At 45.5% G+C, this 13,043-nt stretch overlaps 1 protein-coding gene across 2 annotated transcripts in view; it reads left to right on the forward strand.

The window, feature by feature from the left end:
• YTHDF2 (YTH N6-methyladenosine RNA binding protein F2) overlaps positions 1–13,043 on the forward strand; it is a 37,516-nt gene that overhangs the window by 9,330 nt on the left and 15,143 nt on the right. For both annotated transcript variants that reach the window (XM_073666245.1, XM_073666249.1), the window contains exon 4: positions 9,151–10,473. In XM_073666245.1, coding sequence (XP_073522346.1) covers positions 9,151–10,473 — 1,323 coding nt within the window. The remainder of the gene's footprint in view (positions 1–9,150; positions 10,474–13,043) is intronic.

Genomic DNA, 13,043 nt, shown 5'->3' on the forward strand with positions numbered 1-13,043 from the left:
GTCACTCTGTGTGACTAGATGTCCATGCCCACTAGACGGGGGCGCAGCCTCACTCAGTACACCTGTATTGAGCGATGCTGCGCCTACTAGACGGGTTCTGCCTAGGAGTAAGCATATAGCTTACCTGACCTTCATTCCCAGGGTAGGGAACGGTGAATCCCCGGAACGCACAGTGTATGCACTGGGAGGATTCACAAGTCTGCAGTCACACAGAGTGACTGCAGACTTTTCATTTTAGACCGGACAACCCCTTTATTATGAAGATTTTGATCTGTCATTGGGGCGATTATCTTACAGAAGCTCTGCTGTGCTGTGGTCACATCCTGACATATGTGACTATTAAATTATGGATAACAATGTAAATTACTTATTGTTAATAGCCGTGCGGTTTTGCGAAAAAAGGCATAGACATTCACATAAAGGAATCAATATACACTATTCTGTTTGCGGATGGATTCGACTACCGGATGTGCCCACGCTATGTTGCCAGTCTGTCGTATGTGATGACAGCAAGGGTAACAGTATCATCACTGACCCTAGGACATCTCTCATATAAATAATCAGAGTATTCAGCAGGAGAGAAAATAATATATAGATACAATTAAAATTTAACCTTTAATGATATGTATTAAAAGACGGTACCTCGGAATCAATTACACACAAAAACCTCTAAAGTGCAAGTGCTTCAAATATCAACCAGTGCTCTAAGAAAAAAATGGTTAGATCTCACCACTTAGATGATTTGTTTCAGGAAGCAGGAGACTGGTGAAACAGAAGCCAACAGTACCTTCAGTAGGCAAACACCAGACCGGGAATGTGTACAATATCATCTCCCATGTCGTGCCCCTGTATTGCTCCTGCCCTGACAAGGACAGACCCCAAGTATAAGCTAAAGTGACCCACCACGGCAAGAAAGTATATCCTACTACATATCATTAAAAGTTACATTTTAATTGTATCTATATATTATTTTCTCTCCTGCTGAATACCCTTTTGCCGTATGCCATAATACTTGTGACTAGTGTTGAGCATTCCGATACTGAAATATCGGGTATCGGCCGATATTCACTGTATCGGAATTCCGATACTTAATTCCGATACTTTTATAATATCGAATACCGGAATCGGAAGTTCCCATAATGCCTGCGCTCTGCAGTGTCTCTGAAGGATGACAAGCTGGATCGCAGCGCTCAGCTGCGATCCAGCTTGTCATCAGAATGCCATCCCAGCGTGGGAGAATTCTCCTGATTGTTTAAAAGCCGGCGCGCGGTAAAAAGCCGCCGGCTTTTAAACAATCACGCAGCCCCATACTGCTTCCCCGCAGCCTCCCACCCCGATCCTCCGCTCCCCTCGCCACCTCCCATCCCGATCGTAAATTAGGACCGGGCGGGGAGCGCAGCACCAAGGAGCGAAGGACCCGGGCGGGGAAGCCGGCAGTGAAAAGACTTCACCGCCGGCTTTCCCGTTCTGTGCTGCGCTTTCCCGCCGGTTATTTCAAATGAACAGCTGAGGTATCAGGTGATGCCGATCAGCTGTTCATTTGAAGTAGCCGCGGTGCCCTCAGAGGGTTCATGTGAGTTCATGCTTGACTGCATGAACTCGCATCAACTTTCCCACGGCCGCACAGGTCAGCCTCACCTCCCGGACCCGTCATGATTAGTGTGTGCGGGGTGTGTGTGTGTGCGGGGTGTGTGTGCGGTGTGTGTGTGCGGGGTGTGTGTGCGGTGTGTGTGCGGGGTGTGTGTGTGCGGGTGTGTGTGCGGGTGTGTGTGCGGGCAGACATAGGCCGATGTGACACTACTACTCCCATCGGCCTATGTCTGTCCCCCGTCCACTCCTGCCAGCAGGATCAGCTCGATGGGAGCAGTAGTTCCCATCAGCCTGATCCTGCTATTTAAATTGCCCTACTGTGTCCCCAATAAATGTTAAATACATGTCATTGGTGGCCAGTGGTTACCTAAAAGAAATTAGTTCATACATTACCTGTCCCCGCCGATCGCCACCTAAAATAAAGTAAAAAATAAAAAACTACACCTATACTCACCTAGACACCTAATTCCCCGAAGCCATCGATCTCCTGTAATAAAATATAAAATAATAAACCACAACCTTATCCTTACCCCTCCGTAGTAGTCCACGAGTGTCCCACGAAGATCTCCAGTTCAGAGCAGCCACATAGAATGTGACCGCTCTGAACCGCTGCCGCCGCTAGAATGACGGGGCCGTAAGGGTTCACCGGAGTTCAGGCAGCGCTGCTCCGGTTAGCTCCTTTACGGCACTGCTGTATCGTGAGAAATTCCCACGGTACAGCACTGCCGTAAAGGAGGTCTCCGGAGCTGCGCTGCCTGAATGCACTCCGGTGACCTCAGTCAGTGGCTCCCGCTGCCGGGAGCGGACGTGTTCCCGGCAGCGTGAGCTTACAGCAGCCATGCACAGCTGTCACCATCTCCAGATGTGACAGCTGTGCATGGGAGATCAGCGCAGGAACGTGGACAGGTAACTATTTTTTTTTTAGTAAACTAAGAATTAAATAAAATGGTGTTTTATTTCAAATAAATTATTTTTTTCTGGGTGTAGTGTGTTTTTTCTTTTTAACACTTTGTAGGTTAGTAATGGGGGTGTCATATAGACGGCCATCATTACTAACCTGGGCTTCATGGCAGCTGGCGCTGACATGAACCCCACCACTATTACCCCCTGCCACCGCACCAGGGCAGCGTGGAAGAGCGAGGCTAAGTGCCAGAATTGGCGCATCCTATGGATGCGCCATTTCTGGGGCGGCTGACGGCTGGTGTTTCTAGCCTGTGAGGGGGCCAATATTCATGGCACCCTTCCTGAGCTATTAATATCAGCCCCCAGCTGTCTGCCTAGCCTTTGCTAGCTATTAAAATAGAGGGGACCCCACGTCATTTTTTTTTGGGGGGTCCCCCATTTTAATAGCTAGTAAAGGCTAGGTATTCAGCTGGGGGCTGATATTAGTAGCCTGGGAAGCTCCGTGGGTTTTACCCCCTTCCCAGGCTTCAAACATCTGCCCCAGCCGTCTGCTTAACCTCCGCTAGAGACTAAAATTATGGGGGATCCCACGCCATTTTTTTTTTAAATAAATCCTTTATTTTAACACTAAATGACATTTGAGGACTTAATAAAGATGCAGTCCCTAAATTATTATTTATTTTTTAATAAATTTTTCCCAAAACTTTTGACGTGGGCTTCGCCATATTTTTGTATGCCAGCCAGGTACAGCATCCAGCTTCTATGAACGCGCCATTTTCCGGGGCGGCCGCGGACTGCAATTTTCAGCGGGGGGGGGGAGGGCAAAAAGCTTGGGCCTCCCTGCGCTGCAGATTCCATCCCCCAGCTGCCTAGTTGTACCTGGCTGGACACAAAAATAGGGAGAAGCTCCACGTTTTTTTTTTTTTAATTATTTCATGAAATTCATGGAATAATTAAGAAAAAAAGGGCTTCCCTATATTGTTGTGTCCGGCTAGGTACAAATAGGCAGCTGGTGGTTGGGGGCAGCCCGTTCCTGCCTGCTGTACCTGGCTGGACACAAATATAGTGTGAAGCCCCACGTCAATTTTTTTTTAATTATTTCAGGAAATTCATGAAATAATTAAAAAAAAATTATGTGGGGCTTCGCCCTATAATTGTGTCCAGCCAGGTACAGCAGGCAGGAACGGGCTGCCCCCAACCACCAGCTGCCTATTTGTACCTAGCCGGACACAACAATATAGGGAAGCCCTTTTTTTCTTAATTATTCCATGAATTTCATGAAATAATTAAAAAAAAAAATGTGTGGCGCTTCGCCCTATTTTTGTGTCCAGCCAGGTACAACTAGGCAGCTGGGGGCTGGAATCTGCAGCGCAGGGAGACCCAAGCTTTCTGGGTCCCACCCGCTGCAAATTGCAGTCCGCAGCCGCCCCGGAAAATGGCGCGTTCATAGAAGCGCCATCTTCTGGCGCTGTACCCAACTCATCCAGGGCCCTGGTGCGGTGGCTCACTGGGTAATAAAGGGGTTAAGGCCAGCTTGGCATTATCAGCTGGCCCTAAGCCCGAAATTCATGGGGTCACGCCAATATTAGACATGACCGCCATGAATTTCTAGTAAAGTATTTAAAAAAAACACAAACACCCAGAAAAAAGTCCTTTAATTGAAATAAAGACACAATTCTTTATTGTTCTAAATTAAACCATACTTACCGCCACACCCATTCCAGCTGAAGCCAACGATCTCCTGCAATAAAAGTAAAATAATAAAGCAACCTCATCCTTACCTTTCCATGGTTCCCAGGACAGCTTCAGCTCTGCTACATCGAGATGACAGGCTGGACCGCAGCAGAACGCTGCCATCCAGCCTGTCATCCCGCGGACACTGAGAAGCGCAGGCATGCTTGCGCTCCTCAGTGTCTTTCTGTGACGTCATCCAGATGAGCCGAGGTCATGTCCAATGAACTCAGCTCACCTCATGCACGTCACTGACAGCGTGGGAAAATTCTCCTGCACTCAGCGCTTCAGCGTGAGAATTCTCCCACGCTGTCAGTGACGTGCATGAGGTGCGCCGAGTTCATGGGACATGACCTCACCTCATGCACGTCACTGACAGCGTGGGAAAATTCTCACGCTGAAGCGCTGAGTGCAGGAGAATTCTCCCACGCTGTCAGTGACGTACATGAGGTGAGCCGAGTTCATTGTCGGCTCATCTGGATGCCGTCACAGCCAGACACTGAGGAGTGGAAGTATGCCTGCGCTTCTCAGTGTCTGCGGGATGACAGGCTGGATGGCAGCGTTCTGCTGCGGTCCAGCCTGTCATCTCGATGTAGCAGAGCTGGAGCCGTCGTGGGAGCCATGGAAAGGTAAGGATGAGGTTGCTTTATTATTTTTCTTTTATTGCAGGAGATCGTTGGCTTCAGCTGGAATGGGCGTGATGGTAAGTATGGTTTAATTTAGAACAATAAAGAATTGTGTGTTTATTTCAATTAAAGGACTTTTTTCTGGGTGTTTGTTTTTTTTTAAATACTTTACTAGAAATTCATGGTGGTCATGTCTAATATTGGCGTGACCCCATGAATTTCGGGCTTAGGGCCAGCTGATAATGCCAAGCTGGCCTTAACCCCTTTATTACCCAGTGAGCCACCGCATCAGGGCCCTGGATGAGTTGGGTACAGCGCCAGAAGATGGCGCTTCTATGAACGCGCCATTTTCCGGGGCGGCTGCGGACTGCAATTTGCAGCGGGTGGGGCCCAGAAAGCTTGGGCCTCCCTGCGCTGCAGATTCCAGCCCGCAGCTGCCTAGTTGTACCTGGCTGGACACAAAAATAGGGCGAAGCTCCACGTTTTTTTTTTTTAAATTCATGAAATTCATGGAATAATTCAGAAAAAAAGGGCTTCCCTATATTGTTGTGTCCGGCTAGGTACAAATAGGCTGCTGGTGGTTGGGGGCAGCCCGTTCCTGCCTGCTGTACCTGACTGGACACAAATATAGGGCGAAGCCCCACATCAATTTTTTTAAATTATTTCATGAATTTCCTGAAATGATTTAAAAAAAATTGACGTGGGGCTTCGCACTATATTTGTGTCCAGCCAGGTACAGCAGGCAGGAACGGGCTGCCCCCAACCACCAGCTGCCTATTTGTACCTGGTTGGACACAACAATATAGGGAAGCCCTTTTTTTCTTAATTATTTCATGAATTTCATGAAATAATTAAAAAAAAAAAATACGTGAAGCTTCTCCCTATTTTTGTGTCCAGCCAGGTACAACTAGGCAGCTGGGGGATGGAATCTGCAGCGCAGGGAGGCCCAAGCTTTCTGCCCCCCCCCCTCCCCCCGCTGAAAATTGCAGTGCGCAGCCACCCCGGAAAATGGCGCGTTCATAGAAGCTGGATGCTGTACCTGGCTGGCATACAAAAATATGGCGAAGCCCACGTCAAAAGTTTTGGGAAAAATTAATTAAAAAATAAATAATAATTTAGGGACTGCATCTTTATTAACTCCTCAAATGTCATTTAGTGTTAAAATAAAGGACTTATTTAAAAAAAAATTGACGTGGGGCTTCGCCCTATATTTGTGTCCAGCCAGGTACAGCAGGCAGGAACAGGCTGCCCCCAACCACCAGCTGCCTATTTGTACCTGGCCGGACACAACAATATAGGGAAGCCCTTTTTTAAAAAAATTATTTCATGAAATAATTAAAAAAAAATTGACGTGGGGCTTCGCACTATATTTGTGTCCAGCCAGGTACAGCAGGCAGGAATGGGCTGCCCCCAACCACCAGCTGCCTATTTGTACCTGGTTGGACACAACAATATAGGGAAGCCCTTTTTTTCTTAATTATTCCATGAATTTCATGAAATAATTTTAAAAAAAAATGCGTGGGGCTTTGCCCTATTTTTGTGCCCAGCCAGATACAACTAGGCAGCTGGGGGCTGGAATCCGCAGCGCAGGGAGACCCAAGCTTTCTGGGCCACCCCCGCTGCAAATTGCAGTCCGCAGCCGCCCCAGAAAATGGCGCGTTCATAGAAGCGCCATCTTCTGGCGCTGTACCCAACTCATCCAGGGCCCTGGTGCGGTGGCTCACTGGGTAATAAAGGGGTTAAGGCCAGCTTGGCATTATCAGCTGGCCCTAAGCCCAAAATTCATGGGGTCACGCCAATATTAGACATGACCACCATGAATTTCTAGTAAAGTATTTAAAAAAACACAACACCCAGAAAAAAGTCCTTTAATTGAAATAAACACACAATTCTTTATTGTTCTAAATTAAACCATACTTACCACCACGCCCATTCCAGCTGAAGCCAACGATCTCCTGCAATAAAAGTAAAATAATAAAGCAACCTCATCCTTACCTTTCCATGGCTCCCACGACAGCTTCAGCTCTGCTACATCGAGATGACAGGCTGGACCGCAGCAGAACGCTGCCATCCATCCTGTCATCCCGCAGACACTGAGAAGCGCAGGCATACTTCCACTCCTCAGTGTCTGGCTGTGACGGCATCCAGATGAGCCGAGGTCATGTCCAATGAACTCCGCTCACTTCATGTACGTCACTGACAGCGTGGGAAAATTCTCCTGCACTCAGCACTTCAGCGTGAGAATTTTCCCACGCTGTCAGTGACGTGCATGAGGTGAGCTGAGTTCATTGGACATGACCTCACCTCATGTATGTCACTGACAGCGTGGGAGAATTCTCACGCTGAAGCGCTGAGTGCAGGAGAATTTTCCCACGCTGTCAGTGACGTGCATGAGGTGAGCTGAGTTCATTGGACATGAACTCGGCTCATCTGGATGACGTCACAGAGAGACACTGAGGAGCGCAAGCATGCCTGCGCTTCTCAGTGTCTGCGGGATGACAGGCTGGATGGCAGCTTTCTGCTGCGGTCCAGCCTGTCATCTCGATGTAGCAGAGCTGGAGCTGTCCTGGGAACCATCGAAAGGTAAGGATGAGGTTGCTTTATTATTTTTCTTTTATTGCAGGAGATCGTTGGCTTCAGCTGGAATGGGCGTGATGGTAAGTATGGTTTAATTTAGAACAATAAAGAATTGTGTCTTTATTTCAATTAAAGGACTTTATTCTGGGTGTTTGTGTTTTCTTTTAACTTTGACTATGGGGTTAGTAATGGGGGTGTCTTATAGACGCCTCTCCATTACTAACCTGGGCTTGATGTCAGCTGGCATTATAAGCTGACATCAACCCCAACCCTATTACCCCCTGCCACCGCACCAGGGCAGCGTGGAAGAGCGAGGCTAAGTGCCAGAATTGGCGCATCCTATGGATGCGCCATTTCTGGGGCGGCTGACGGCTGGTGTTTCTAGCCTGGGAGGGGGCCAATATTCATGGCACCCTTCCTGGGCTATTAATATCAGCCCCCAGCTGTCTGCCTAGCCTGTGCTAGCTATTAAATTAGGGGGGACCCCACGTCATTTTTTTGGGGGGGTCCCCCATTTTAATAGCTAGTAAAGGCTAGGTATTCAGCTGGGGGCTGATATTAGTAGCCTGGGAAGCTCCGTGGGTATTACCCCCTTCCCAGGCTTCAAACATTTGCCCCAGCTGTCTGCTTAACCTCCGCTAGAGCCTAAAATTAAGGGGAACCCCACGCCAATTTTTTTTTAAATAAATCCTTTATTTTAACACTAAATGACAAGTACAGTAATCAACACTGTCACTGTACTTCATATATATGTGACTGACATGTTTCTATCTATCTAATCTATGTGTGATTCTCTATTCCTTCTATTCTAAATTGTCGGGTGCACATGCTGAATTGCCGGCCGGCTTTCTTAAAGAGACGGTGCATGAAAACACTATTATTTTTTTAAATAAATCCTTTACACTAAATGACAAGTTCTGTAAGCAACACTGTCACTGTACTTCTTATATATGTGACTGACATGTTTCTATCTATCTAATCTATGTGTGAAGCTCTATTCTGTCTGTTATAAATTGTCGGGTACAGATGCTGAATTGCCGGCCGGCTTTTTTAAAGAGACGGTGCACGAAAACACTAATATTTTTTTTAATAAATCCTTTACACTAAATGACAAGTACAGTAATCAACACTGTCACTGTACTTCATATATATGTGACTGACATGTTTCTATCTATCTAATCTATGTGTGAAGCTCTATTCTTTCTGTTGTAAATTGTCGGGTACCGGTGAATGCCGCTGATGAATTGCCGGCTTTTCATGTCATTCTACATTATTCTTAGTTGTTTTACTTCATGTAGAATTAACCTACAAGGAAAGAAAGGGTTTATTTTCATTCCGATATTTGTGTCCCATTGACTTGCATTGGTTTCCGGTATCGGAATCGGCGATATCCGATACTTTTTGGGTATCGGCCCGATCCAATCCGATACGATATTTCCTGATATCGGAAGGTATCGCTCAACACTACTTGTGACCCATCTCAGATAGTGTTCCTGTGCCTCCTTTTTGAATCGCAAAATGCCAAACATTGCCCTAAGCCCCGGTTCACTTTAAAAATGTCAAGTGTCACTTTGGCTACCTCCAAAGAAGGTGCTTTATATTTGTTTTATAATTGTTTACTTCAACTAATATCATTTTAGACTTTCAGGATGGAAAATGTGAGAAAATGGTAAAATCCTATTTCTAACCTTGCCCTAAATGTTTTATTTCTGCTTAATTCTAGAGTAATGGATACACTGCATTGTCAGATTCATACCTTCCCAGTTACTACAGTCCATCCATTGGATTCTCTTATTCTTTAAGTGATGCCGCATGGTCTACCGGCGGGGACCCACCACCAACTATGCCTTTTCTTGCTTCCTATGGTCAGTTAGGCAGTGGAGAACCACATTTTTTGCCAGATGCCATGTTTGGACCGCTAAGTAGTGCTCCTTTCCTGGGACAACCTGGATTCAACTTTTTCCCAAGTGGCATGGACTTTTCAGCCTGGGGTAGTGGAGGAAACTCACCAGGTACATCTGCACCTAGCTCTGGCTATGGTGGTAGTTATGCCTATGCTCCCAGCAGTTTGGGAGGAGCTGTTTTAGATGGCCCAGCAAGTTTTGGCGGTGGCAAAGCAGTAGGCAGTCTAGAGCAAAGCATGGGGGCCTTGAAATTGGGAGAAGGAAATAATATTAAAACCGGTGTGACCAATTTGCCTCCTGCAACTATTGCACCACCAAAGCAAGCATCTTGGGCAGACATTGCCAGCAAACCTGCCAAGCCAAACACTGGAAAGATCCTTCCTCCACCTGTCAAGCAAAACATGGAAATTGGAACATGGGAAAATAAAGTAACCACAGCCAACATTTGTCAGCTACCTTCACCTCCAGTCCTTCAACAGCCAACACCCATTATTTCCTCTTCACATGCTCCAGCTCGTTGGTCAGCTCCTCGTAGCCGTGGTTTAGAGCAAGCACATGTATCACAATCCTCCACGGACCCACATCCTGTCCTGGAGAAACTGCGTTCTCTTAATAACTATAATCCAAAGGACTTTGACTGCAATCCAAAATTTGGCCGAGTATTTATTGTGAAGAGCTACTCAGAAGATGACATACACCGTTCTATCAAGTACAATGTATGGTGTTCTACAGAACATGGGAACAAACGTCTGGACGCTGCTTATCGCTCGCTGAATGGTAAAGGCCCTGTCTATTTACTTTTCAGTGTTAATGGAAGTGGTCACTTTTGTGGGGTGGCAGAAATGCGATCTGCTGTGGACTACAATACTTGTGCAGGTGTGTGGTCTCAGGACAAGTGGAAGGGCCGATTTGATGTACGCTGGGTGTTTGTGAAGGATGTACCCAATGGGCAATTACGACACATCCGACTAGAGAACAATGAGAATAAGCCGGTTACCAACTCCCGAGACACCCAGGAAGTTCCTCTAGAAAAGGCACGTCAGGTGCTCCGAATCATAGCTAGCTACAAGCATACCACTTCCATATTTGATGACTTTTCACATTATGAGAAGAGGCAAGAGGAGGAGGACAGTGCCAAGAAGGTAATGTTTTTCTGATTTGTTGGCATGCTTTCGGCTATGAATTTTCAGGGGTGTGTGTTTGAAGCATTGGTTTGAGTACAATGAGTTCTGTAATGTGAAGCTGTTATGTCTTAAATGATCTAGCACGTAATATTGAAGCAGCATTATTTTTACGAAAAATGCCTATGACTGGCTTTATTTCAGTGTAGGCTCCAGGGTTTTTGTCTTTTGCACATATGACACTTTAATTTCTTGTCCTTGAAGAGATGATTTGCAGTATTTTTTTTATTTTTTTTTTAAATGTAGACAAGTGCTTAAAACGTGGGTTAGATGGTTATATAAGAGTGTCTTTTATTTGTCATTTAGACAGGACATTTCTCCACTATGCGTTAAAAATTCTGCTAGGCATTAGCCACTAGGAATCATGTGGATGGCTAAATGCTGTACTCTGCTATCTCAATTAGGCACAGAGACAAAAAATATGGCGTGAATGTGTATTCCAGACTACTGATCCTTTTAAAGAAAAGCTATCCTCAAATAATTCTCTATACTTGTGCATACAGGCAGAGACCTGTCAATCTAGGGCAGCGGGGATGGGGAGAAGCTCTCGGGGACCCACCTGTCTCCAGCACGGTTCATTTCCCCGGTGACTTTTAAAGTATGTTTTTCTCTGAAACGCCGCAGTGTTTCAGTCAAATTAAACCTGCCTGGCTTACTTTGGTATTCCCCTAATTGTACTGACATGAATGTCATACTAATTTAATAATGATACCAGGTCATTTTTACTGCACAATGACCACCTTGAAATATGGACCCATGTTTGCTGGGTCAGATTTTCATTTGTTATTTGGATCATATATCATCCATTTTGTACTAGCAACCAGTCAGTAACAATCGGACATCACACCAATGCAGCTCAAATGTCATCTATGTCATGTTTGGTTTTTATCCTTGACCCAGTCATTTGAATTGGTGGTTTTGGACCACAAATCGGACATTTCTCCGTTTTTTATTTTAGTGCTTTCCATAAGTTAGCAAATAAGCCCTAAATGTGATTTCCAAAATTGCAGATTGAAAGGTTTTAAATGGGGGTAGACCATTAACTACATATATTATTTATCTGCAGGTTATGTGTTAAATGAATGATTACTAGGAGTCCCCCACTGATCGTAAAAACTCCTCCTGGAAGCTATTGTTATCCGCATATCCTATTGTTTTAAATCAGGTTTTTTGTTACATGTACAATGAAGGAAATACTTATTTGATCCCTTGCTGTTTTTGTAAGTTTGCCCACTGACAAAGACATGAACAGTCTATAATTTTAAGGGTAGGTTAATTTTAACATTGAGAAATAGAATATCCAAAAGAAAATCACATTGTTTAAATTGGATACATTTATTTGCATTTTGCAGTGAGAAATAAGTATTTGATTCCTCTGGCAAACAACACTTAATACTTGGAGGCAAAACTCTTGTTGGCAAGCACAGCAGTCAGATGTTTTTTGCAGTTGATGATGAGGGTTGCACACATGTCAGGAGGAATTTTGGTCCAGTCCTCTTTGCAGATTATCTCTAAATCATTAAGATTTTGAGGCTGTCGCTTGGCAACTCGGAGCTTCAACTCCCTCCATAAGTTTTCTATGGGATTAAGGTCTGGGGACTGGCTAGGCCACTCCATGACCTTAATGTGCTTCTTTTTGAGCCACTCCTTTGTTGCCTTGGCTATATGTTTTGGGTCATTGTCTTGCTGGAAGACCCAGCCACGACCCATTTTTAGTGTCCTGGTGGAGGGAAGGAGGTTGTCACTCAGGATTTTACAGTACATGGATCCATCCATTCTCCCATTGATGCGGTGAAGTAGTCCTGTGCCCTTAGCAGAGAGATACACCCCCAAAACATAATGTTTCCACCTCCATGCTTGACAGTGGGGATGGTGTTCTTTGGGTCATAGGCAGCCTTTCTCTTCTTCCAAACAAGGCGAGTTGAGTTAATGCCAAAGAGCTCAATTTTTGTCTCATCTGACCACAGCACCTTCTCCCAATAACTCACAGAATAATCCAGGTGTTCATTGGCAAACTTCAGACGAACATGCACATGTGTCTTCTTGGGCAGGGGGACCTTGCGGGCACTGCAGGATTTTAAACCTTTAAAACGTAATGTGTTACCAATGGTTTCCTTGGTGACTGTGGTCCCAGCTGCCTTGAGATTATTAACAAGTTCCCCTCGTGTAGTTTTAGGCTGATCTCTCACTTTCCTCATGATCAAGGATACCCCACGAGGTGAGATTTTGCATGGTGCCGCAGATCAATGTCAATTGACAGTCATTTTGTATTTCTTCCATTTTCTTACTATTGCACCAACAGTTGTCTCCTTCTAACCCAGCGTCTTACTTATGGTTTTGTAGCCCATTCTAGCTTTGTGCAGGTCTATGATCTTGTCCCTGACATCCTTAGAAAGCTCTTTGGTCTTGCCCATGTTGTAGAGGTTAGAGTCTGACTGAGTCTGTGGACAGGAGTCTTTTATACAGGTGACTATGTAATACAGCTGTCTTTAATGCAGGTAACGAGTTGATTAGGAGCGTCTAACTGGTCT

Source organism: Phyllobates terribilis, unplaced genomic scaffold (assembly GCF_046119375.1).
Source record: "Phyllobates terribilis strain yellow unplaced genomic scaffold, ASM4611937v1 Scaffold_2__4_contigs__length_985480577, whole genome shotgun sequence".
In the NCBI taxonomy this organism is placed as follows: Eukaryota; Metazoa; Chordata; class Amphibia; order Anura; family Dendrobatidae; genus Phyllobates; species Phyllobates terribilis.